Genomic DNA, 26,733 nt, shown 5'->3' with positions numbered 1-26,733 from the left:
TGATGTATTATTACAGGTTCCACTACCCAGCAGTATATAAAACGTAATCATTTGAATTAGCCACATCTTTACCAACATTGAACAGATGAACACATTGTTTCAATAATTATAATCCAAATATACATAATGTACCTCAGTCTGAACTGTGACATTCTACATGATCATTCTACTTTTACTTTTGGTGCGTTTAGTACATTTTGAATGTAACACTGTGAAAGGAGCCAGTTGGCCCAATGAGCACTCCCTCTCACTGACTTACTTCTGATGGGCTAACTTTAAACACACTTTGCTCTCTTATAGATTTGTGCCCCTGATCACATCCCTACATATTATAATGTTAGATTAAATCCTTTTTTGACTGTCAAGTATGTACTCTGGTATAAAATGACAGTTATTGAAGACGCCTGTGATGCTCATTTGCATTTGTACAAAAGTGCATGTCTTCTCATTTTCTTTTCTGTCTGAGCGGAGCAGGTCCTCTCATTGTTACTGAACCCAGGCTGAGGCATCCCTCCGCAGAATGTGCAGATAAAAGAGGAGGAATGCATTGTCGTGCACCATGAATTGAAGCAAAACAATAATAAGTGTGCTTGCACGCGGCATACTTCAAATGCCATTCTCACCACTGACTGATGTAGAGAGATGCTCATTGTTGGACTCGGTAAACAGATCAAGACTGATTCAACGGTCGGATATCCAGCAGTTTTAGTGTCATTATGAAGCCGCACTTTCTCTTAGCTGTTGCCATATTCACATGGAAATGTTAAGCTGCTTATTACCATATGGCCCGCACTTACAAGCAATAAACTGTAAGAGCTGCTGGAGGGGAACTGGGACACACACTTCCCAGTTGTCGGCTCTGAATGGTTTGAGTGTGAGAACGCTGCAGCCCTGACTGGAGGAGGCCGTCTTTGTCCTGCGAGCAGCAGCTGGACCTTTCACTCTCTGACAACATGTTTGCTCTCCTGACACCCAACTCCCGCCAAAAAACTCCACAAAGAAGCTCTGAAGTCTGGGTGACGCTTCTGTTTTCCTGTTGATATCTGGAGTCACATTTTATGTCACTTTCGCTCAGTGGGTGAAAAAGTTGGCCTTTTTCTCTGCTCAGAGCCTTTTAATAGAGCTGCGGCTTGTTGAAAAGGCTTTTTAAAACCTTTTTATTCTGAATCTAAGCAGCGAACACCAGAGACGACAGAAGTTCTCAGATTCTTTACTTAAGTAAAAGCATTGATGTAAAAATACTTTTATTAGTATAAATAAAAGCCTTGCAGTGGAAGCTGCACTTGTGCAAAAGCACTTGGATATAGACAGCAACGTGTACTTTATTAATCAAAGTAGAAGTACTCGTTATGCCGAATGGCTCCTGTCAGAGTGTTGTGTTCAGTGGTAGAAGACGTATCAAGATCTTTGCTTAAGTAAAGTGTAAGGCAGGTATGAGTGTGTATTACTGATATAAGTGTGTATTACTGATATAAGTGTGTATTATTGATATAAGTGTGTATTACTGATATAAGTGTGTATTATTGATATAAGTGTGTATTACTGATATAAGTGTGTATCATTTATATAAGTGTGTATTACTGATATAAGTGTGTATTATTGATATAAGTGTGTATTACTGATATAAGTGTGTATTACTGATATAAGTGTGTATCATTTATATAAGTGTGTATTACTGATATAAGTGTGTATTATCGATATAAGTGTGTATTACTGATATAAGTGTGTATTACTGATTTTAGTGTGTATTACTGATATAAGTGTGTATTACTGATATAAGTGTGTATTACTGATATAAGTGTGTATTATTGATATAAGTGTGTATTACTGATATAAGTGTGTATTACTGATATAAGTGTGTATTATTGATATAAGTGTGTATTACTGATATAAGTGTGTATTATTGATATAAGTGTGTATTACTGATATAAGTGTGTATTATTGATATAAGTGTGTATTACTGATATAAGTGTGTATTACTGATACCTGCGTGGACTCATCCAGGTGTTACACTATATTCTATGAACCTCTGCACTGTTCGACCACAGGGGGCGCTGTTAGGTGGACAGATCACATATTTTCTACAAGTGCTTGTATTATCAATTAATACTAATATAGTGAATAATAATAGAGTATTATCTATCCAACAGTATTAGCCCACGTTTGTCCATATTTTCTCTCTAAAAAGTTCCAGGTACAGTTCAACAGAAGCACAGCGGGAACCTGCTGTTTCCTTAGATGATTCCATGGAGTTTACTATGTGAGTCCGTTGAGGGCAGCCTGTGGTCCAAACTGGGGCGGCACTCTGTGTGGGTCTCTGTTTGACTGCAGGTTCCCACACTTGGGGCCAATGAACAGCTCCCATAATGACAAAGAAGGTTTCAATGACTTCATGCTAAATTGACTGTGTATTGCTGTCTGGACAATGGCTGCGTCCTGGGGGAACAGGTGGAGCCTGCAGTAAACACAAGAAATAAAAGTCCAAAAGAAAAAGCTCTCTGTCCCACCTTGACCTCCACACATTTTGGACCATTTATTGATATCTTACACTGCACAGTAACACATTTTGGACCATTTATTGATATCTTACACTGCACAGTAACACATTTTGGACCATTTAGTGATATCTTACACTGCACAGTAACACATTTTGGACCATTTAGTGATATCTTACACTGCACAGTAACACATTTTGGACCATTTAGTGATATCTTACACTGCACAGTAATTTTTATTCTACTGTTTATCCTATCATATTCTATCTGACCTTAGTTTTAATCTTATGTGTAATCATAAATCATTTTAGTCTTTTTAAAGTTCTATTCATTCTGCATTGTGTTTTTTTTTGGAAACATTTGGAACTGCCTTGTTGTTGAATACGTAATAATAATAAACTTGTCTTGTCAAAAAAAAAATGTCAAAATCAAAAAGAGAAACAAAAATACAAGAAGTCAGTATCGCTGTATTAGTTATTAGCTAGGTTCATTTGATCTGCATGTAGTGAACAAAACATTGTTATTAAACTTCAAATAAACTTTTTTGTCGTGTGTGCAGGAGAGGAAGACATTATGATCAAAATGAAATGTAAGATGAAGAAAGTTCTGACAGGAGTAAACAACACTGATCAGTTTGAAATGCGTCTCCTTCCCCTTTGGACCAGTCAGATATAAAAAACCTTTTGATAGTGGACTTTTATGTTTTATTTGAAATTAGCCAATTAATCATCCCCTATGTTGCTTGTCTCAGGCCGTCATTAGAACTGAGGTTTCCCGCCTTTTGAGCCCCCAGCTGCTTTTATCTGCTTTCCCACAGAGACCCTGAACGCAGCAACAAAGGACGTGTGCCGCAATCAACATCACATTAGTCACAGAGAGCCAGCAGCTCCAATCGACACATCTATATACGTATACATGGTCTATATGTGTTAGTAGTGCACCCAAATTCACCAATATTTATTAGAATTTATTAGAATATTATTGTTAGGATATAATATTACACTATATTATAACAGAACTGTTATAATTATCATCACAATAATGATGATTATTATAATGATAATTATAATAACCTAAAAACATAAAGTGATTTAAGTTTATAAAACACTGTATCATTCAATTTATAGGCCTTTTCATTTAGAAAATTTCTGACCTGGGCGGTCAATTTAGCGTTTGTCCTATTTAGCTCAAACATCGATCATTAATGTAGCTGCTGTATTTAGTTATATTGTAACATCACCTTTATTTACTCTGAAATGCTATATTTACTAAGAAAAAGTCTTTCTTCTTACACCCGACACCATGCACATGTGGTTTATGTGTGCATGTTCTCTGTAACTCTTTTTCACATGTTGCACACATGATGCACACATGTTGTACACATGTTGTACACATACACAACCCACAAAGAGCTTGACTCTGCAAAAACACTTATTTCATTCAATATGTACTTTCTTATTTAATTTGGCTAAAGCAGGATGCGGTTCATACGACATTTTTTCTGCTTCTAAACAGATATTTTATATTTACATATGATACATTTTCCAAAATAAAAATATCACAAGAAATAAATGGATGTTAACCAGCAGGTGATGTGTTACTCTGTTTGAACCAGCTACTGTAAACCATCCTCAGACCTGAGATTAAGGTGCTTCTGAGGAGAGACACAGCCAAGCCCTGATTTTTACTTAATAATAATATTTAATAAGACAAACCCATCAAAATATACACTGCATATAAAGTCCATACTATAATGATCCTGTTATACAGACCTATACAGATATAACTTCTAACCTCAAATAGTACCAGCTGACTAATATTAGTTACATCCAGCTAAGATGTGTTTAATTCTGCATGTTTTAAACATTTAATGATGACTGCAGCATCACCATTCAGACTCCACAGCTGTCAGGCAGCAGGTCAGGTCAGGTACCCTCCATATTTCTTGTTCTTTCTTACCAGTGTCACAGTGAGCTGACATCTAAAATATTCATCAGTGGCATGGCGTTGCTAGGGACATGTAGCCACCGTCCAAACCCATATCTGAGCCCGTGATTTTTCCACCCATCTCCAGGCTGGGGCCGGGCACAATGCATTCCTGAGGCTGTTGTGAGCCGGGCTTTGACGGAGGCCTGAGCCACAAAGCCGCCTCCTCAACAAGTGTCCCTGTGACTGCAGCAGCCTCACAGAGGAGCTGGGAAAAGCCTGACCCCTGAGCCTCCGTGTGATCCAGGGACATGTGACTGAACTCCATCATCTGAGAAAAGACACTCATGGCGGGAAAACTTTACCATTGTCACCTTGTGTCCACGCTGAGGACGGCTGACATCACACCTCTTATAGGATTTCACTTCTTCTTAAGTTATGTTTTATCCCTCCTTTACAAGATGGATAGATGGTTACGGTTATAATAATACCCCTTTGGTTATGGTTAGTAAATAGTGAAAGTTGAGTGTTTGCAGGAAATAGACAGGTACCAGTCGTCTCTGGTGTTAGAGTCTAATGTTGTGTTGACCACCTATATTGTATATATACTGTATGTATGAGCTCCTGCTTCATGAGCACAGATGTGACTGAGGAGTGACAGTGTTCATTTTTGCCTGTTTTCTTCATTCATTTAATGGAAATGTAATTTTATTCTGAATCAAACTTTAATAATGTGGTTTTTGTTAGTTTTAGTCACAAAAATTGAAGATATTCTAGTAAAGTTTTCGTCGTGCATGTTTAATTTTGATGTCTTCTAAACATTTTGAGGTTACAAGTGTCTCCATCTTTGTTATCCACAGCTTCTGTGCTCTATTTATCACCTACCTGCACACTCTGAGGTGTGCTGGGGGTCAGCGTGCAGCGCTGGCTCCCCCGGTAGCTGTCCAGATGGCCCATTGAGGCCGGAGCATAATGAGGGGCTGGAGGATCAGTGGCGGCTGCCGCAGGGTGGGCCGCTGCCCTGAATGGAGGCAGAAGTGTGGGAACAAGGAGCCGGTCGCAGCTCTCACACATTCCTCAGTGCAGAGAGGTCCTCACCCACACACACACTGATGCATCTGGGCTCAAAGCCATGGAGACATGTTGTTTGGCGTGTGCACATGGGGGTGTGTGTTGTGTGAGTGTGTGTGAGGTGGCAGGGCCCACTCAGAGGCTTTTCTCTTTGAATGGGGGGGGGGGGGGGGGGGGGGAACGTCCACGCCGGAATGTGTTTATACGCCAAATGATGTGTTTTCATCTGCATTTCATGTCATGACTCACTTCTAAGAAATGCATCCTGAGGAACCGAGAAGAAAAGGATGCTAAGATTTCCCTCCGAGCGGACTCTGCACCATCTGCCTCTTTATGCACATACTTTCATGGTCATTAACGCACATTAAAGACGTCCAAATTACTCAGTAATTTCTTCCCTCACTCAGGGCAACCATCTTAGATTCTTCTCTCTGCTATTAAGTCGCTCTTGTCACTAAATAATTAAATATAAATTTCACCATTTCATAAAATAACTTTATTTGTTGTTACAGCCCTTTCCAAAAGAAGGTAAAAGTGTCCTTAACTTAGTAAAGTTAACTTAGTAAAGTGTAAGTAAAAGTGTTCCATTACTAGTAAAAGTCCTTCATTCTTTAAAATCCTACTAAAAGAAATAGTAAGTTGTCGTTGTCCTCCTGCTTTCTTCTATATCAAGTAGCCAAATCCATGAGTGGACCTAAGTATGATTTTGAGGAGCTTGTTACCTTACTTCATTTTTTTATGCTACTTTTTATAGGGATTAAGACCAATAACCAAGCACCTGTTAAAAGATAACACTTGTGTACTTTAACTACTCAAAGCTGAAAACACTTGGTGTAATATCTTAAATGCAAGACTTACACCTGTAGTGGAGTTTTTTTTTAGTGTTTCTGTTACTTGTGTAAATGGTGTGAGGACTTCCTCCCAGCGCTGGCAGCAGGTGTTGAACCTTATGTCTGGTTTATGAGAGGGCCGCAGGTGGAGGAGGTGGAGGCGTAGTAATCAGTAGGTGAGTATAAACACGCTGAAACACTCGTGAGGTCTTCTTGAAGTGAACGAAGGCGGGAACTCATAGAGAGACATCCCACACGCGTCCCCCCGGCTCGGCGGAGCCTCTGATCTGATCCTACAGGTTGAAAGGCTCTGTGTAGGGGGGGGGGGAGCCGGAGGGGGGGGGAGGCACTCTATTGACTGGAGGATGTGTGTGAGCAGGATCCCAACCTCCTTTCCCACACTCTCTTTCCCATTTATTACATATTCTCCTAAAGGGGTGAGCAAAAGAGGAGGAGGGTGGCGGCTGTGGGGGGGGTTCTTTGAGGAGAACGAGGTGTCACACAATAGAAGTGTGCCTTCCCAGAGGACTCTGGATAATTGTGTTTAATTGACAGTTTCTTTTTCCCTCCAAATTCTCTCCCATGTCTTCCCCCATTGCTCTCTGCAGCTCTGTCACTTAGTGGTCCCTACGGAGGTGAAAATATTAGAAACACAGTCTGGAATTTGTATTTTATTGGCAACACTTGCTACTTGCTATTAATCAAATTTGTCCCATTTGACCTTTTCACCTTTTAAATCCTAAAGTACAGCAAAATTGCCCCCAAAGTATCAAAAGTGGAAGTGCTTATGCAGCAGAATAGCCTGTTAGTGTAATTATGTATATTATTGGGTTAAAAACATTCATTCATAAACATTTAAGCATTTTAATGTTGATGCTGTAGCCATATTTTTTATTGCATGTTTGATTCAATTATTCCTAAAGCAAACAATACCTGGCAGTGTTTCCATGGAGCATCTCTTTGTTTAAACAGTTTTAGTAATAAAACTTAATGGTTTCTATCAAAACAAGGGATTTTCAGGTGACTTCAGGTCTCCAGAGCATGTAAACTGACCTGGTGTCAGTGTTGTGTGAATCCAGCATGTGTCTTATCTTTATGTCTTTAGTGGCCCTCATCAGGTCTGCTGTCTGTGCCGCTGCACATCTGCAGCAGCCTGATCACATCAGACAGCAGGAAGGTTCCCAGGTAATAAAAGTGGAGGGAGCTGCTTGTGTCGGCTCTGTACCTTCACATGTCTGCAGCAGCACTCCCTCCACTGAGGCCATGGGGCCAGTTAACCATGAGATAATTGATGCCTCTCTCCTATTGTTGTGTGGGCCTCGCCCACTGGCCTCAGAGTGTGGGAAAGCTAATCCTGCCTGGGACTCATGGCTTTGTAATGCTAATGTGGGCCTATAAATAGAGGAGAGGGATCCTCCGTCACATCACAGCTCACTCTGCTCTGCCACAGAAGCTCTGCGCTCCACCAGAATGGCTCCAACCAACACCAGAGACTCTCCCGTCTCAATGCTGTCCACCAAAGACAGACACAAAGTAAGTCCTGCTTCTCACTCAGCCAGATGACACATGTGGGCGACTCGAGTCCTTTTCTCTGTGGCTTTAAATCACTGAGTGTATTCCTGACCAAGCTTCCTGTTTTGTTCAACAGCTGAGGAAACCAGTCGTGGAGAAGATGCGCAGAGATCGCATCAACACCTGCATCGAGCAGCTCAAGGTCCTGCTGGAGAAGGAGTTCCACAAGCAGGATCCCAACGCCAAGCTGGAGAAGGCCGACGTCCTGGAGATGACGGTGGTGTTCCTGAAGCAGCAGCTGCAGCCTCAGAGCCCGGCCGCTCACACGGCTCACAGGGACGGCTACTCCCACTGCTGGAAGGAGACGCTGCACTTCCTGTCCGCCAACTCCCTGAAGGAGGTGACGCTGCCGCACCTCCAGTACCTCCAGGACGCTGGACGCTCGGCGGCCCTCTCCCCCCACAGCCACATCCAGGCTGCAGTGAAGCAGCTGCCCAGCCCCGACAGAGCAGTGTGGAGGCCGTGGTAGAGACTGCTCACACTCTGGATCACACCGATGGATGTTCCCCATCATGAAGCCTGTAGGAGACTGATCTCCAGATCATTTATTCAACGGATGGTTCCTTTTTCTATGATGAACATTTATGTACTCTTTTAAAGAGAGAGTGGAAATGACTTTTAGAATTCTTCATATTGAAGAAAGTGTTTTTCCTGTTGTTGACAACTGCTCCGTTTGTGCTCTGTCGATGCACTTTGACTTCATGAATCCTCATGTTCCTGCTGAGGATTGTTTACAGAGACATTGTCTTCTAGTGGATGGTTGCTGAGCCAACTGAAACATTTGCCTTAAAACCTCATTATCATTCTGTTAGTCTGTTGACGTGATGTTTTAGTGTACTGAAAGCCTTTTGGAAAGGCTCTGTTGGGACCACAGGAGTTCCAAAGGAGGCATTATTGTGCTGTGAAATGAACTGTTGACACTGTGTGTTTGCTAAAATTGCTTGTTGAAGTGATTGAATGTTAAAACAATATGACTTTTCCTGTGGAAAAGTAAAAAGTTAGTAGACTTGTAGTCTCAAAGAGAAATCTCCAAATAAAATCTCTTTTCAAATGATCTTAACATTTTCTGTGTTTTCTTGTTTTGGATGAGAGCGAATCTCATTTTTGACAGTTTGAGAATGAACATGTGCCGATGTGTGCATGTTTCATCATGGAAATGAGGTTGCGACCTGCTGTGAGCAGCTACTGCTGTTATCTCCATAAAACACGAGGGCAGACAGTGTAAATCTGCAGCTGAGAGTGATAAGAGAGATATTGATCAGGCTTCTTGCTCGTTAATCAATGATAATGGGAGGTGTTGTGTGTGTGTATAAACCAACTGATGCAGCATCTGACCCCATGGGTTTAGAGGTCTTCCTACTTTCCCACACCCTTCAACCAACAACTGGCCTATTGGGACGAGAGATAATGCCCAGTTATTATGAATGTGTGTGTGTGTGTGTGTGTGTTTGAGAGGGAGGGAGGGGGATTAGGTTCATGTGTCTGAATAATTCTGTTTTTAGGGTCGGTTCAGTAAGGTCAAGAGGTCAAGAAGATTTATTTGATAAGCACAATGTTTAATTCGGTTGACCTGGAAACAAGCTTATAATGTGACAATGTGACATTTAATACATCCTGTTCTCTCTTTAAGTGTCATATTAAACAGCCGTGGAACAGAATACAACTAAAGAGGGAAATTAAATGGAGGAATCTAATATCTCTGGCTCTAAATTTGATGACACCTTTACCTATTGTCTCCGTTCTCAGATTATTTTAGTTTCAGTTTTATTTTATTCATCTGTTTTGTATCGACCTGTTTCAATGTTGTTTGATGCGGTCATACTGACTAGGTGTTCATCTTCAGTGGAAATGACCTGATTGTATAAATATTGAATAAAATAAAAAGCAAAAATAAGACTATGTTGTTAAATCTCGAGCTAATTTAATTCTGCTTGATGAACCAGGACATCAGGTAAGAAAACTAATCCAAAGGATTTGTAATGACATTTTAAAACCTAAAATTTCCCTCAGAGGACAGATTCAAATTTAACAAAACTCCAAAATGCATCATACTTTTTAAAATTGCTTCATTTTGAGGGAAAACAACAAAATATACAGCTGTTTATCCCTTTGGATTGATCTTATCACTTTCTCCTAAAGTTCATCTTGGGGTTAACTGGCGTTAAAAAGCGGGCTGCTGCATTACAAAAGTAATGTTTACTGTACTGAAGTACAAAACCGAGGTATTTTACTTGAGTATTTCCATTTTAAGACACTTTCTACTTCACAGCATTTATTCTATAGCTTTAGCTACTAGTCACATTACTGTATAATACTTCATATCCAGAACACTATGATACCCCCTCTCCAGTAATTCCCATAGAGTCCTTATATGAAGTAAACTGAAAGAGAACTGACCCAAGTTCAGATTATATGTGAATTGTAAAATTCATAACCATTATGATATTAGTGTTTCTGCATTGTTTATCCTGACCTGTGTGTGTGTGTGTGTGTGTGTGTGTGTGTTTGTTTGCTCAGATTGTATAAACCCATCTGCTCTCACCTGGGAGGACAGATGTGCCCTGCAGCCCGACTTACACCTGCTGACATCAGATGCAGGGCAGAGATTTCCCACGCTTCCACACAGGTCTGATTACAGGAAGTCAAAGCCGCATCAATGCCGTCTGCTTCAGAGGGAAAACTCCCCGGGTGCTACACGGGTACACCGTACACTACTGTGATGTGCTGCTGGTAAACGGGTTTCACCAAACAGCAGAGTAATTGCTGAAGTGTTTGAGCCGCCGTAGCTTTCAGCGATGGAAGAAGTATTCAGAGGCTCCAGTGGTTCCCAAACAAGGGGTAACGCTCTCTGCATAATACTTCTGTTATTTCACTCTCAGGATTTGAAATGCAGGGGCCTTTTTGTACTGGTGTGTTTATTTAAGTAAAGAGTATGAGCACTTCTTCACCCACTTTATTTTTCTGGTTTTATGTCTCTTCGTAATGTTCTTCTTGAAAAGTATGAAATGTTTCCTAATGTAAAGTCTGTAAAGTAACCAAGTACCTCAAAGTTGTCCTTCAGTACAGGTATTGAATCATGTGCATGGAAGAAAGCAGGTGGACAAGACATTATAGTTAAAGTACATTTAGCTGATAACACACATGTATTCTAAACTTTGTTAGACCTTTACTTGTATCACATTGTTGTACTGGTACTTTTACTTAGTAAAGTAATGATTCTGAGAACCTAACCTCCACCGCTACATTTTTCAGTGATTGTTACTGTGAGAAACATCAAATCAAATATCTACCATTGCACAGACTTCACACTCCATTTCTTTGTGTCAGTGTTTCTTGTTGAATGACTTTTAAGACATCTCAAACATGATGAGGACACACAACTACATGCTTATTTTATAGAAGAGGTCACAAGGCACATAGTTGGAGAGCACCTGGTAAAGCCCAAAGCAGAAACATCTATGATCATAGTAATGTTGTACAGTAACTGAGTAAATGGCCTTAGATATTTTCTATCACTGACAGCTGTCAGTTATCACCTGATTACTGAATCCTGACAAACATCACGCAGATACAATGGTGGGCCAACTTTTCCCTCCAGATTTGGAGGTAGATTAGTGTGAAGAGGAGGAGGAGGAGGGAGGGGGGCAGTAAGGTCAGGAGGTTTCTCACCATCATAGCGGGGTGGGGTGGTGGGGGGATAATTTAACACGGCACACTTCCTTTGTCCTGGGGATGAAGGGGGAGAAAGGCTGAGGAGTGTGGGAAAGCTGTGGAGAGGCAGACTCCACACAGGGGAGACGCGCCCTGCAGCCAGGCAGCAGCTCAGCTTACCAGCTGTTTGATGAAACCAGAGTTGACAGAGCCCACCACTCAACGGCCGCCCGGGGCTTAGCACACAAAGCACAAGGCAGGCACGCTCGGACACAGTCACACACCACGGCTAAACCCCACCGACGGAGGCCGCCTGCACGTGTGACAGCATGCAATCCGATTTACAGGCTGCTCCAAATATGCGAATACACATGTTGCATGCTTTGTATGCAAAAGCCATGTGGTAATTCAGTGTTGTTTATTTACAGTGTTTGTCTCTCATAGCTGTTTCATACAGCCATACATTTTAAACATTAAAGAACATGCAGCAGAAACACATTGAAGGAACAGAATAGACATTTTTTTTTTAAGGAAGTCAAAACATTAAGAAAAGAGACATACATAAAACATTCTGGCACAGTGGACTGCACTTAAAATAGATTCATTGTGCAGCTTACTGCTGCTGTTAAAGGGGCCATTCTGCACTATAATTATTTTGATTTGCTTTTGATATCTCAAGCAGAGTTTGCTGATGATGCCTCAGTTCTTCTATGTAACTAGCCCTCAGCGCTTCTTCCACCACTGTCACTCTGTTCATTTGACAATAAACTGAGATGTTTTCTCATCAAGGATTAAACATATCTGACATTTATGCTCCTCTAGTATAATACAACGGGAAACATCAGACTCATGCGTGAAACAAAAGGACTGGGGGAGCTCTCTGGGTGCTGTTCCAGATGTTCTTTTAATGAAACATCCAAATCTAGTCCTGTCATTGGAAGGTGTTTATGGAAGACGGGTTAAAGAAATGTCTGCGCCTGGAGGCAATGAGACATGTGACAAAATGGTGAAATATGTATTTATACATAAAAAACAACATCCTTTGGTCTTCAAATAATTGAAACTTAGACACTTTGAAGGCACAAACTGTCTGTTCGAAATAGAATTCCTTGCTCTCTTATCACCCTGTCCTCTTTCCTAGAAGCCACAGTCGTGATTAAATGTAACATGATGAACATCTGGCGCTAGATGATTTCTAAATTATGTATAGGCTGAACATCTGGAAGTAAAATGCAAAAAAGGAAAACAACTCAGAGGGTTAAAGATATAAAATTGATTTATTCAGGCACATATAGTTACGGCTCAATGCCACATATCAAAGTATATTTGGTAATTTTCCTTTATAAAAGGTCACAAGTCACATTGACTTCACATGGAAGATAAGATAACAGGGAGGAGCCTCCTCCACTACAGTATGTAGTACATTGATTCAGTATTAAAGTAAAAACAAGTCGACTCCACAGGAGTCACACAGACAGACTTTTACATGGTAAAAACACAGTAGCTCCGAGGCGGAGAAACTATAACAACACATGGAGTGGGTGCAGAAATGTCCCATACAGGCTTCATGATGGGGAACATCCATCGGTGTGATCCAGAGTGTGAGCAGTCTCTACCACGGCCTCCACACTGCTCTGTCGGGGCTGGGCAGCTGCTTCACTGCAGCCTGGATGTGGCTGTGGGAGGAGAGGGCCGCCGAGCGTCCAGCGTCCTGGAGGTACTGGAGGTGCGGCAGCGTCACCTCCTTCAGGGAGTTGGCGGACAGGAAGTGCAGCGTCTCCTTCCAGCAGTGGGAGTAGCCGTCCCTGTGAGCCGTGTGAGCGGCCGGGCTCTGAGGCTGCAGCTGCTGCTTCAGGAACACCACCGTCATCTCCAGGACGTCGGCCTTCTCCAGCTTGGCGTTGGGATCCTGCTTGTGGAACTCCTTCTCCAGCAGGACCTTGAGCTGCTCGATGCAGGTGTTGATGCGATCTCTGCGCATCTTCTCCACGACTGGTTTCCTCAGCTGTTGAACAAAACAGGAAGCTTGGTCAGGAATACACTCAGTGATTTAAAGCCACAGAGAAAAGGACTCGAGTCGCCCACATGTGTCATCTGGCTGAGTGAGAAACAGGACTTACTTTGTGTCTGTCTTTGGTGGACAGCATTGAGACGGGAGAGTCTCTGGTGTTGGTTGGAGCCATTCTGGTGGAGCGCAGAGCTTCTGTGGCAGAGCAGAGTGAGCTGTGATGTGACGGAGGATCCCTCTCCTCTATTTATAGGCCCACATTAGCATTACAAAGCCATGAGTCCCAGGCAGGATTAGCTTTCCCACACTCTGAGGCCAGTGGGCGAGGCCCACACAACAATAGGAGAGAGGCATCAATTATCTCATGGTTAACTGGCCCCATGGCCTCAGTGGAGGGAGTGCTGCTGCAGACATGTGAAGGTACAGAGCCGACACAAGCAGCTCCCTCCACTTTTATTACCTGGGAACCTTCCTGCTGTCTGATGTGATCAGGCTGCTGCAGATGTGCAGCGGCACAGACAGCAGACCTGATGAGGGCCACTAAAGACATAAAGATAAGACACATGCTGGATTCACACAACACTGACACCAGGTCAGTTTACATGCTCTGGAGCCCTGAAGTCACCTGAAAGGTGACATTTGGATAAAGAGGAAAGCAGACAAAACAAGGGACAGAACACACACACATTGAAAAGTATATTTCACAGTGGGAAATTGTGCAAATGTTCACAGGAAAACAGTCGGTGCAATCTCTATTTTCGACTTATATCTGCATGTTTTGCACAATTGCACAAGTCATATTTGAGCACCAGAGATAGAAAACCTTCTTATAATTGTGTCTTTAGAATTCAACAACATTTGATCAAATGCACAGCTTCCATCAGTTGTCGGACACATTTAGACCTCAGGAAACCCCAAACCAAGAAAAACCATGATACTTACTGCAAAGTTATGTTTGTACATTGATTGTTTTCTATATTTGATATCTGCTTTTTTGCAAAATAACTATAAAATAACAATCTTTCTTCCTCAGCACACTTCCACCTCCACCACAAACTAACAGCTTGTTGCTCCACTATAAACACCCTTTTTATTATAACATTCCACATATATTCTGTTAGCACAGCACGCAGCTGTGGCTGTTTGCTTTCATTCACTTTGACTCCCTCCTTTCAAAATATTCTATTTTCCGATGCTGATCTGTTTGTTTTTAACTCACAGCATGACATTCACGTGATGAGCTCTCACCGCTTACATTACATCAAACATCTCTGACTCCTGGCCTCAGTGTCGCTGCTGCCGTCAGCTAATTGTTCTGTCTGTCTCTCTCAGGGGAGACGGCACACTTCCACCTCCACCATAAACCCTGTCTATCTGCACCCCCACCACCCAAACACACACACACACACACACACACACACACACACACACACACACCTCCCCACCCCCATCATGTAGTCCAAGCTGTAACCCCCCTCTTCCCTCCACATGTAACACCATATAATTCATTCAGTATTGAAAGCAGCATGAAATAATCTGCATGTGCAAGAAACTTTGGTCCAATCAGCCTCAGCAGTGTTAAAATAACTGTTGTGTTCCTTAAAGCATCAAATGAGCATTTTCACATTGTTTTTACCTGTTTGAATGAATCGTTTGTGTGTGTCTGTGAATCTGAGTTAAACTGATCTACAATGGAATCAGAGCATATTTATGTATTCTCTGTTTAATAGTAGTGAATGAGAGAATCTGTCAGTATAACAGAATATGAACATGGCTCTGTGGGAGTGTCTCAGACTGGTTCAAGCTTCCCACACAGTGAAGTTAAATAAGTAGCACTCACAGAGCCATCTGACTCATCTGATCAAATCTTTACCTGAGTGTTGACTCTGTATTTGTGGAAGAAGTACTTTCACTGAATGATGAACTAAATGGGGTCTGAATTAAATCTGAATTATTATCTAATCATTCTAAACCTAATAATTATCTAAATTATCTGAATCTGCAGAGTCACTACAGTTATGAATGAATGGAGACAGAGGCTCTGAGGAGTGGTGGAGTGAAGAGAGAAGCACAACATGTACCTCTAACTTTAAGTCCTCCAGTGAGTGTGTCTATAGTCATTTTCTAAAATAGCTGTGAACATGCAATGTTTTCTATGCCGAGGGCTTCTTTTGGTGGCTTTGATGACCACGTGTCTCTCTCCTCCTTCGGTGGTTTGTGTGTATTTGGTGCGTGTCTGCATGCGCGCGTTTGGACTCGGGAAGCCCCGCCGGGTGGCGCGTGGATCTGCGGAGGAGCAGCTCGGTGCGAAGCCGCGAGGCTTTGAAGTGTTCGGGAACGTGTGCAGGAGACACTGCTGCTTCCCCTCCTCTCACCTCCAGCCCGCCATCAAAGGGCACGAAGCCAGTAGGACGCAGTGCAAAAAAGATCCAGCTCAGCGCGGAGGCCATAAAATACACACCCAACAATAACACATGAAACCACGCGCAGTCTTCTTTCTAGAAATTATAGATCATGTTTTGTTCTTCCTCCTCTTAGTATGATCAGAATATGCACTGCTGAGACTTAAATCTCGCTTGTCTGTTGCAGGGTTCTAATGAATAAAACACATTCCCACGTGTTTCCCTCTTTATCATGGTGTCTAACTGAATCCTGTGACTGTGGGCTCGGTTTCCCGTTGATATCTAAAGTTTTCTGTCAGGACGTGCAAAGTGGGCATCAGTGGGCTGCACACACTTCGTGCAGCGGGCAGGTGGTTCTGCGTGACAGCACGTGACGGCCGCGGCACACTTCTGCCGTGTGAACGGAGAGGAAGTGGAGGAGAGGGAGATGAAGGAGGTGTCGCAGACAGGAGGCTGTTTGTAGTCCGGACTTTTATGACAGGCTGCGGACTGTGGGAAAGTCTCAGGTGTTAGAAGTCCACGCACACAGAGCCCCTCCCGGACTTATAAATAGCGGCGCGACACTGTGCGCCAGAGGACACTGGTTTTACTGGAGGACACTGGTCTCACTGGTACTCTCTGACTGTCATGGCTCCTGTGACTCAAACCAGACCGGAGGACAAACCTTCATCTGTGGACAACAACAGCGTCAACAAGGTGAGACCCTGAATCAGCTGACAGGGAAAAGGAACTCATTTAGGAGCTTTAAAACATTTCCAGACTGGTTTCTTCTCTAAATCTGTGTCTTAATGTGTCTCCAGCTGCGTAAACTCATGGTGGAGAAGGTGAGGAGGGACCGCATCAACCACAGCATCGAGCAGCTCAGAGCTCTCCTGAAGCAGGGGGAGCCGAGCGGCGGGCAGCCCCCCTCCAAGCTGGAGAAAGCTGACATCCTGGAGCTGGCCGTGGGGCTCCTGAGGCAGCGCGCGCTGGCCCGCGTCGCCCCCAGTTACTGCCAGGGCTTCTCCCAGTGTCTGCAGGAGACCCTGCGGCACCTGTCGCTGCACGCCCCCCTGCAGCCCGCGGAGAGGGAGGAAATCAAGCGCTTCTACGTGCTCCAGAGAGCCGCCCTGCAGAGGCACATGTCCGGGGAGCAGGGCCGACGGACTGTTGCGCGCAAGCGGTCGGCCTCCCGGTCATCGGCCCGGTGTCACCACGGCTCTCTGTGGAGGCCGTGGTAGCTCGGACACACGTTTGTGTTTTGTGTTCGTTTTGTTGTTTTCATGGACGAGCTTACAGGCGATACACACATTGTGTTGGACACGTGTCTCCGTGCGCTAAATGTGGTGTCTCTGTCGCCACGGCGTGTGTTGGAAGCTTTCATGTGTTCATTTGTGCAACATTTGCACATTTTTCCGACTTGTTCTGAGTTTGTCTACAATGTAGGCAAACAGGAGAAAGTTTCAGGCCTGATGATGCACAGGATTTCTGTTGCCTTCTGTGAAGGCGTGTTAACGGCCTGCAGCGCCTGTATTGTGTCATTCCAACTGTCTTTTCCTTTTTTATGATGTAAGTGATTCATTATTATTAAACATGATGTTTATTGGCGCTTCTCTGTGTGATCTAAATGATTTGTATCACCTCAGCATCAGATCCCCTCAGACTGAATGATCCAGTGAAGCATGTAGGAGTTTTCAGCAGCAGCACGAGCGCCTCCTGGAGATTCATCTCACAAATGACTTCTAACAGCCAACAGTGAAGGTTGGCTTTTAGCAGGGGGGGGGGGCACAGCTTCTTCCAAAATAAAAGTACAATCTATATCATCTACCCGTGAAACTGGCTGTTAAGCGCTGGTATTGGTGGTAAAACCAAACATTGGAAGTGTTATTTTAATCTTTACCATTGGTGCATTCAGCTGCTAAATTCACATTTTATATATTATACTGTGTGACAGATGATGTATTTGTAGCTTTACAAAAACAAAACAGTGTTTTATTGGCCTTAAATGGAACATTTTTGAAATATAATCATCCCCAGTCGACAAACAGAAGATGGAGTGAGATGCATTACTGAATTCTTGAACAAATTAGTTTGTACGATCAGATTCTTCAGCAAATCAAACGAAAATATTGGAATAACTTTTAGTTCAGATTCTCCAAACACAGCACGGCAGTGAAGTGAACTCAGAAACCTCCTCTTGAAATGTGTTTTCTTTGGGTACATGACGAGGAATATGTCAGGTTTAGATACTAATTATGTAACACAGACACAAAAATGTGCATCATCATTCAGCCGTAGTGAGTCATAGGCAGGAAGTTAGAAATATAGTGATAGTGATGGCCATAGTCATAGTCATATCAATCAATCAATCAATCTTTATTTATAGAGCGCAGGTCTAGACCAAACTCTTTAATTAGAGAGAGACCCAATGATTCAGGAATTCAAAATTAAAGATTCAAGAATTCCCACATGAGCAGCATCAGATATTATATTGAGTAACAGTGGCAGGAAAAACTCCCCTTTAACGAGAAGAAACCTCGAACAGACCCAGGCTCAATGTGGGCAGCTTTCTGTCAGGGTCAATGTTGGGTGGAGGGTGGACAGAGAGAGAGAGAGAGAGAGAGAGAGAGAGAGAGAGAGAGAGAGAGAGAGAGAAAGAACACAAACAGCAACCAACACACTAGCAGTGACTATAGCACTAACAATAGGAGTGTGACTAAAAGATTAGCAGTATGATATTATTGAAAAACATGACGAGTGGCCGACAATCTGCAGCAGTGATTCATGAAGCAGAGAACCACATCAGCAGGACCAGGACCAGGACCAGGACCAGGACCAGGACCAGGACCAGGACCAGGACCAGGATCAACAGGAACCTGAGAGATGAGAAAGCACAGAAAGGCTCCGGGGAAGATAGCAAGTTAGTAACAGACATTAAAGAGACATGAGGCATAATGATGGAGAGGAAGAGGAGGATAGAGGAGCCCAGTGCATCATGGGAGTCCCCCGGCAGTCCAAGCCTATAGCAGCATAACTAGGGGCTGGTCTAAGGCCTGAGCCAGTCCTAAACTGTAAGCTTTATCAAAAAGGAAGGTTTTTAGTCTACTCTTAAATGTAGAGAGGGTGTCTGCCCCCCGAACCCAAACTGGAAGGAGGTTCCACAGGAGACTTTAGGAACCATAGTGATAGTTATAGTTATAGTTATAGTTATAGTAATAGTGATAGTGACAGTGACAGTGACAGTGATAGTGACAGTGATAGTGATAGTGAGTGAAAGTGATAGTGACAGTAGTGCTGATAGAGATAGTGACAGTGACAGTGACAGTGATAGTGACAGTGACAGTGATAGTAACAGTGACAGTGATAGAGACAGTGACAGTGACAGTGATAGTGACAGTGATAGTGATAGAGACAGTGACAGTGACAGTGATAATGGTAGAGACAGTGACAGTGACAGTGACAGTGACAATGACAGTGACAGTGATAGTGATAGAGACAGTGACAGTGACAGTGATAGAGATAGTAACAGTGACAGTGACAGTGACAGTGATAGTGACAGTGACAGTGATAGTGACAGTGATAGAGATAGTAACAGTGACAGTGACAGTGATAGTGGTAGAGACAGTGACAGTGACAGTGACAGTGATAGTGACAGTGATAGAGATAGTAACAGTGACAGTGACAGTGATAGTGGTAGAGACAGTGACAGTGACAGTGACAGTGATAGTGATAGAGACAGTGACAGTGACAGTGATAGTGGTAGAGACAGTGACAGTGACAGTGATAGTGATAGAGACAGTGACAGTGACAGTGACAGTGACAGTGATAGTGATAGAGACAGTGACAGTGACAGTGATAGAGATAGTAACAGTGACAGTGACAGTGACAGTGATAGAGATAGTAACAGTGACAGTGACAGTGATAGTGACAGTGACAGTGACAGTGATAGAGATAGTAACAGTGACAGTGATAGATATAGTAACAGTGACAGAGACAGTGACAGTGACAGTGACAGTGATAGAGATAGTAACAGTGACAGTGATAGTAACAGTGATAGAGACAGTGACAGTGATAGAGATAGTAACAGTGACAGTGACAGTGATAGAGATAGTAACAGTGACAGTGATAGATATAGTAACAGTGACAGAGACAGTGACAGTGACAGTGACAGTGACAGTGATAGTGATAGTAACAGTGATAGTGATAGTAACAGTGACAGTGATAGTAACAGTGACAGTGACAGTGATAGTGATAGTGATAGTAACAGTGATAGTGATAGTAACAGTGACAGTGATAGTAACAGTGATCGTGATCGTGATCGTGATCGTGATCGTGATCGTGATCGTGATAGTGGCAGTGACAGTGACAGTGATAGTGACAGTGATAGTAACAGTGACAGTGACAGTGATAGTGATAGTGATAGTAACAGTGATAGTGATAGTAACAGTGACAGTGATAGTAACAGTGATCGTGATCGTGATCGTGATCGTGATCGTGATAGTGACAGTGACAGTGACAGTGATAGTGGTAGAGACAGTGACAGTGACAGTGACAGTGATAGTAACAGTGACAGTGACAGTGACAGTGATAGTGGTAGAGACAGTGACAGTGATAGTGATAGTAACAGTGATAGTGATAGTAACAGTGACAGTGATAGTGATCGTGATCGTGATCGTGATCGTGATCGTGATCGTGATCGTGATCGTGATAGTGACAGTGACAGTGACAGTGATAGTAACAGTGATAGTGATAATAGGTCTTCCCCATAACTCTGCATATACAGATACATGAGCTCAGTGTCCTCACTGAACTTGGTACAAAATAACCAAGTACAGTAAATGTGTTCAAGTACTGTTGATTTAATGTAACATGATATATTTGTACTTTACTTGACTATTTCCATTTTCTGCTACTTTATGCTTCGACTCCATTTATCTGACAGTTATTTCACAGGCTCGGACTTTGCCCTAAACAATGACCCGATAGTCCTTTTGTACTTCAGTAGAACATCTAATTCAGGACTTTTATGGCGTATGTTTAGTGTTTAGTATATTTTTACTTTTACTTCAGGAAAGGATGTGAGTATTTCTGGTTTTAAACAAGACAAAAAGACATTAAAGATGAACTTGATAGACATGTCTTTATTCATTCTGAATAAAAACAGCAAAAGACAAAAGACAAATCATCGTTTCCAATAAACTGTAGCTGGTAAACATCTTCATAGAAAACATGTCAGTTTATAGGACAAACATTCCATAATTTGTGAGAATAAATGATATGAATCACATAGAGATCACATGATCTCCACCATGGAGATAAAACACACAGGCGACTCACAGAAATGAGTGACAACAACAGTTCTGTCTAAAGGAAACATTTGAGGTGTTGACCTGACACAGATCAGCACCAGTCAGTCAAAGAACAAAACGAAATAAAGTGGTGAAATAAAACAGTAACAATATCCTCTCAGAGAACAAACTTTAGAACTCAAACACAACATGACACCCACAAAATGAAAACAAAACCATATGATCACACCGATCAATCAGTTAGTGATTAAGCAATAGATACTATTGATGACAGTGAAAATGTTCCACTCTTCAGTCAGAGAAGTGAGATGATGTCTTCTGTCCACACAGAACTCTTTTACATCAGAAGGTCAAATATTGACCAAAGCTTATTTATCCAGTGATACAATTTAAAGGGTTCAAATCTTACAACAGATTAGGCCATCAGACATTTATGACGTTGTCTTCACAACAGAAGACGATAAAAAGCACAAACAAAATGTTTTACTTAGAATCTTTTCCACAGAAAACTCAGTCACCTAAACATGTTTAATGTCAGCTCGTCCTCAGATGTTTCCTAGCAACAATGATGCTGCTGAGCAGTAAAGCAGTGCAGCATGCTGTCTGCCTGTCTGCGGTGTGCAGGAGCGTCTGGGGGCCTCCAGGGGTCGCTGCTGCACGGACTCTGGTCTCTGCTGATGCTGCTGTGGACTGTGGAGCTCAGAAGAGAAAAGTCAGCCTCTCGCAGCTTCTTGCAGCTTCTTGAAGAGCTTCAGTCTTCTCTGTGACTTCGTCTCGACCTCCTCCTCTGTCAGGAAGCGCTCCACCTCTCCACAGCTGGATTCCACAGCTGGATTCCACAGCTGGAGTCCACAGCTGGATGCCGCTGCAGTCAGAGCCTGGCTGCTGTTTTGAGGAACTCTGGACCAGCAGAGACCGATGATTGGCTCTCTGACATCGCTCAGCTTCTTGCGGAGTGGAGCGTGTTCTAACCCTCATCACTGATGAACAAGTGTCCTCGAGTCTGCGGAGAGTCAGTGGCTGCAGTGGTTAGAGGAGCCGAGGCTGATCTGCATGCTGTCCAGGTTTCTGTATGGGCCGTCTGATCTCTGCTGCCTCCAGACCTCCTATTTATAGTCCCACAGCTCCAGATCAATGGGAGGCCGCGTCTGGCTGCACTTTCTCACACTCTCAGCCAATCAGAGAGCCGCTGGCTGAGACAATGAGGCGTGCGGAGCTGATTCAGGGGGGACAAAGACTGGATGTGAGGCAGGTGGAGGTCTGGGGGGGGGTGGACACAGGGAGAGACTGTGGGAAAGCAGTGACCCTGCAGAGAGAGCAGATCTGCTGCCTGATGTTGCCATCATTGACCGATCAGTGATCAGCCGGAGATCTAAAGTGTCCATGTTTCAGTGAAACAACATTCATTATTATTAAAGAGTCAAAATAAATGTTTGTGCTAGTAATTGGATTTCTTTTCAAACTAAATGTTTTTACTCATAGCTTGCTGTTACTGTGGGAGTAGTAGTGAGAAGGACTGTAATATCTGACACTATTTTATTTGACACTGCTTTATATTACTCACACAATACTGTATTACTGCTATTATCATTATTGTGCTTTTATATTATTAGTCTGCATGTTATATCATGGTGTTACATGTGATTACTATTTTTATTACATGTATGTGTGTGTGTATACTAGCTGTACTGCAGATGTGTGTATATTGGGGTTATTATAAAGACCTACAGCTCTATACTTTTAAAATACATACACATATCAACATATAGTCGCATTACTTAATTTCTTTTGCACAATTATTTTGCATAACTCACTTATATTCAGTCTAAGCTATTGTAATATACTGTATTGTTTGTCTATATCTTTTTAACACCATTAATCAATATCAGTACCAATCAAATGTTGTAAAAAGTAGAAGTAGATATAATTGCAAAATTGTCCAAATAGTCCAATACTTGAGCAAATGTCCTCAGTTACTTAAATAGCAGCCAAGGGTTTATCACAGTGAGCAGATGCAGCAGATGTTTCTCTGCTCTCAGTTTAGTTTCCCACACTGATCTATGATGAATGAATGGAGTTTTTGTGTCATCGACCATCTGGAGGGAAAGAAGCCCATTGGCTGCTTTTCCCTCCTTTTTCTTTACCCACTGGTCACACAACTGGTGGGAGGTTTTCAAAATGATGTGATAGAAAGGTGCAGAGTCAATATACTTAGTTTATACTAGTTCTTAGTTCAGTATGGCTTTAGTTGATGACATTAAATGAGTAAAAGGAGTGAAAATGAGTAAAAAAAAAATGTTTTGATTGTGCTGAGATGTAAAAATCCTCAGTGGACTTCTAAGGACATCTCAGCAAAAGTGGGAATAAAAAAAAATATTTTAAGTTGAAAAGGAAACACACATAACAGAAATAGGAAATAGGTGCAACAGTGGCATAAACAGATAGTGTGTCACTATGGCTTCTCCTTGACTTTCCAAACTGTTCACTCAGGAGTTTTGACATCCTGATTTTGCGCTGATCCTTTAAAATCTGAGTTTGATTTCTTTTATTAACTCATTTGCTCTTCTCCTACATAATAGACAGTTACATCTACAATACAACAAGGCCAGTGAGGAAATGCCTGACAGAACAGCTCAACATGAGAAAACAAACCAGGTTTTCTGTGATATTTCCTGCAGTGGCTGACAGGATTTGTTCAGGAAGCTTGGAGCAGGACTTTTTAACACGTAATTCTGCTTCACCTGCAAACTGGTAGCTATTACTCATCTAAATTCAATTTAATAGACAGTAGCTCTCTCTATAATCCTGATAAGAAAACCACAGCATCATATGCTATGTAATTGGTATCATTTCCTCTTTGCTTTGGGTTATTTCCCAGCAGTCAGAAACATCATTTCTGCTTCTGTCCCACAAACCAACCTCAACACCAACACAAGAGTAATATTGGAAATGATTTATTTGAACACAAACAAAAGCTTGCCTGGGTCCAGACCTTTGAATCAGCAGCTGACAGGTCTGTCCGATATCAGGCTGAACACGAACAGCAAACTGGCACACAAGCAGCACCATCATAAAGCAAAATCAAATTAAACAATATGCTTAGATAAACAAAATCAGAATTCCCCTTTTAAAGAAAGGGTTAACAAAGTACAAGGTATCCACTGATTCTTGCAAACAAACATCAGCTGAATCAATGTCAGTTTTAATCATTCAACGACTGTCAGAGTGTCCAGCACTCATCTGTCATCTGGCCGAGGAGTCGAGGCTTTTTACTGCCACAGCTTTGGTTCATTTCTATTCCAGACTTGGTTCAAATAATGCTGGTTTTAATCTGATCTGAGTTCAGTGTCAGATCATTTGTTCATTTGAGGATGACTTGTGTTTCAAATGTAACAAATATAACAAAGGTTTTCTCACACATAATTCGCACCAGGTCTGGTATGTTAATCCCAGAGCAGTATATAAAAGGCCCGTCATCCATGTCTTTTTTTTAAAATACACTCTACAGCAGTACAACTGCTTATTACAATGCATATAATGCATTCCTAAATCCTGCAGATTTACAGTAACCAGAAAAAGACACTGCAAATCATCATCGTGTTTGATAGATATAAAGAAACTACAAGAGTTTCAATGCAGTCCGACGGAGTTCTCCCATCTTCCACTTCTTCATGTGTGTTATCAACAGCAGAGTGGAGCCACATCTTCCTCTGCGTCAGGAAACAGGCGTAAAATGTCTCTGGAGTATTTGGAGTATCCGCTGTGCGACAGTAGAGCCTTTCTGAGGGTGAGGAAGGACATGGTTTTGTCCAGGAGCTCCGACACGGGGATCCCGTTGTGCAGGTGTTCTCCGATCAGAGCCTTCAGCTTCTCCACCCCGCTGCTGCACTTCCTCTCCAACAGGTTGAGTTTGCACCTGAGGGACACAAAGGCTCCATTAACACACAGGAAGAGCTCTCATCTGCACGCCTGCAGGAGGGTCGGAGGAATAAGAGCAGTGTCTTCATCTAAAAGGAATCCTTGACTCACCTGAACAGCTGTTCCTTCACGCTGTCCTGCAGAGCCAGGTCCAGATATTGAGCCATTTCCAGATGTGTTTTAGTAGTGGGGAGTCCTCTTGTGCTGTTTCGTCTCGTAGCTTCACAGGAAGTCTCTGTTCGTGTCTGCAGCTCCGCTCCGAATTTATGCAGCTCATCCCGGCCTCTCTCCGCTGCTCGGCCAATCAGGAGGCTCGAGGCCGGGGACAATAGACTGAATGGAGTGGCTGTCACCCAGAACAGGTGGGATGTTGTTCATGAGGCCATATGTCAAAGACATGCAGAAAATATTCCCTGGGAATTCTTCCGAGCCGTGTGGACTGCTCGCTGTCCGAGTTCTCACTGAATTTATTAAAACTCAAAACTTATCAGCTCACATGACAACTTGATTATTTTTAGGAAAAAGGAAAAAAAGAAACAGGAATGTGGCAGGCTTGTAAATGAAATATTGATCTTTATTGAGATTATTATTGGCAAACGTGTCCAGCTCCCACAGCTTCCTGATAGTAGCCATTTGGAGGTAATTCTAGTGAAACTAATCAGAGCACAGCCGGCTCAGCATGCACTCATGGGTCTGAAATTCTATACGGCAAATACAGTTGCCAATGATGAATGAATCATAAGTTTGGTTTAAATGGATCTCAGTGTTCACTGTACAACTGAACTCAACTTCCTGTCTAAGAATATTGTCCAGAGCTGAAATGATTCATCAAATAACTGATCAGTCGATTGGAAGAAAAATGAAACATAAACCAACGTGATAATGGCTTCATTATTTAGGCTCCCTGGTTTCAGCTCCTCTAGTGGGAATATCTGCAAATGTTCTGAAGATAAACTGAACCTCTTTGGGTTTTAGACCAAATAAGTTGTATATGTCAACTGTGATGGACAATTTTAACTTTTTATTAAATAGACAATTAATATAGAACTATTATATTGACCAAATATCCTAAATAATGGGTTTATGTATTCTATTCCTCTTTTTCTCATTTTTATTATTCAATCTACTTTAAATCTGACCTAATCTTAATCTGCGCTTTAGTATTTGACTGTGTCTTTTATGTTATTCAGTATTTTTCTGTGAATTCTTCTGTGTAGTGCTGCTTTGACACTTAAGTTTCTATTTCCTATTAAAGATATTTGACAACAAAATAAATACTTTCCCTTATTACACCTTTTTTTCTGGGACACTTAGCTCACGTTACCTTGCTATAAATGCAATAAACTAACATCCCTGTGGTGTATGAACACACCATAGAGGTTATACTGTGTAGTTTCTTTCTGTTGCTCTGGTCTGGAGCGTATTCTGGACCCAGATGGAGCAATAACCTGCAAAGTGGACCGTCTGTCCCAGGCCGACCGCCGTCCTAAGAGCCGCCCCGAGGCATTGTGGGAGCAGACACACTTCCTTTGTGTGTGCAGGATGAAGAAGTGTGGGAAGCCGTGTGTCGCC

At 42.4% G+C, this 26,733-nt stretch overlaps 4 protein-coding genes across 4 annotated transcripts; 2 read left to right on the top strand and 2 right to left on the bottom strand.

Moving 5' to 3' along the window:
* The first annotated feature begins 7,762 nt into the window (after positions 1–7,762).
* Positions 7,763–8,919, top strand: LOC139218136 (transcription factor HES-5-like). Its single transcript, XM_070849695.1, has 2 exons — positions 7,763–7,855; positions 7,971–8,919. Exons 1-2 carry the CDS (start codon positions 7,793–7,795, stop codon positions 8,361–8,363), a joined length of 456 nt encoding a protein of 151 aa, XP_070705796.1. The 5' UTR covers positions 7,763–7,792; the 3' UTR covers positions 8,364–8,919.
* A 4,054-nt stretch (positions 8,920–12,973) lies between these two features.
* Positions 12,974–13,758, bottom strand: LOC139218507 (transcription factor HES-5-like). Its single transcript, XM_070850096.1, has 2 exons — positions 13,666–13,758; positions 12,974–13,550 (listed from the first exon to the last, which is right to left on the bottom strand). Exons 1-2 carry the CDS (start codon positions 13,726–13,728, stop codon positions 13,158–13,160), a joined length of 456 nt encoding a protein of 151 aa, XP_070706197.1. The 5' UTR covers positions 13,729–13,758; the 3' UTR covers positions 12,974–13,157.
* Positions 13,759–16,577: 2,819 nt separating this feature from the next.
* Positions 16,578–17,176, top strand: LOC139219549 (transcription factor HES-5-like). Its single transcript, XM_070851455.1, has 2 exons — positions 16,578–16,651; positions 16,756–17,176. The coding sequence occupies exons 1-2, from the start codon at positions 16,583–16,585 to the stop codon at positions 17,173–17,175; spliced, it is 489 nt and encodes a 162-aa protein (XP_070707556.1). The 5' UTR covers positions 16,578–16,582; the 3' UTR covers position 17,176.
* A 7,005-nt stretch (positions 17,177–24,181) lies between these two features.
* LOC139218580 (uncharacterized) lies at positions 24,182–26,197 on the bottom strand. The gene is made up of 2 exons (XM_070850212.1): positions 25,273–26,197; positions 24,182–25,159 (listed from the first exon to the last, which is right to left on the bottom strand). Exons 1-2 carry the CDS (start codon positions 25,326–25,328, stop codon positions 24,925–24,927), a joined length of 291 nt encoding a protein of 96 aa, XP_070706313.1. The 5' UTR covers positions 25,329–26,197; the 3' UTR covers positions 24,182–24,924.
* Between the last annotated feature and the right edge of the window lie 536 nt (positions 26,198–26,733).

Source organism: Pempheris klunzingeri, chromosome 2 (assembly GCF_042242105.1).
Source record: "Pempheris klunzingeri isolate RE-2024b chromosome 2, fPemKlu1.hap1, whole genome shotgun sequence".
NCBI classification, from domain to species: Eukaryota; Metazoa; Chordata; class Actinopteri; order Acropomatiformes; family Pempheridae; genus Pempheris; species Pempheris klunzingeri.
Note: the sequence above shows the minus strand (reverse complement) of the source record. Positions and strands in the feature narration are given on the sequence as shown.

Excerpts from the sequence above, each read along its gene's own strand:
- LOC139218136 (XM_070849695.1), top strand. The coding sequence starts at position 7,793 with ATGGCTCCAACCAACACCAGAGACTCTCCCGTCTCAATGCTGTCCACC. Across the intron at positions 7,856-7,970 it reads CCACCAAAGACAGACACAAA|CTGAGGAAACCAGTCGTGGA; the intron begins GTAAGTCCTGCT and ends TTTGTTCAACAG.
- LOC139218507 (XM_070850096.1), bottom strand. The coding sequence starts at position 13,728 with ATGGCTCCAACCAACACCAGAGACTCTCCCGTCTCAATGCTGTCCACC. Across the intron at positions 13,551-13,665 it reads CCACCAAAGACAGACACAAA|CTGAGGAAACCAGTCGTGGA; the intron begins GTAAGTCCTGTT and ends TTTGTTCAACAG.
- LOC139219549 (XM_070851455.1), top strand. The coding sequence starts at position 16,583 with ATGGCTCCTGTGACTCAAACCAGACCGGAGGACAAACCTTCATCTGTG. Across the intron at positions 16,652-16,755 it reads ACAACAACAGCGTCAACAAG|CTGCGTAAACTCATGGTGGA; the intron begins GTGAGACCCTGA and ends ATGTGTCTCCAG.
- LOC139218580 (XM_070850212.1), bottom strand. The coding sequence starts at position 25,328 with ATGGCTCAATATCTGGACCTGGCTCTGCAGGACAGCGTGAAGGAACAG. Across the intron at positions 25,160-25,272 it reads GTGAAGGAACAGCTGTTCAG|GTGCAAACTCAACCTGTTGG; the intron begins GTGAGTCAAGGA and ends TGTGTCCCTCAG.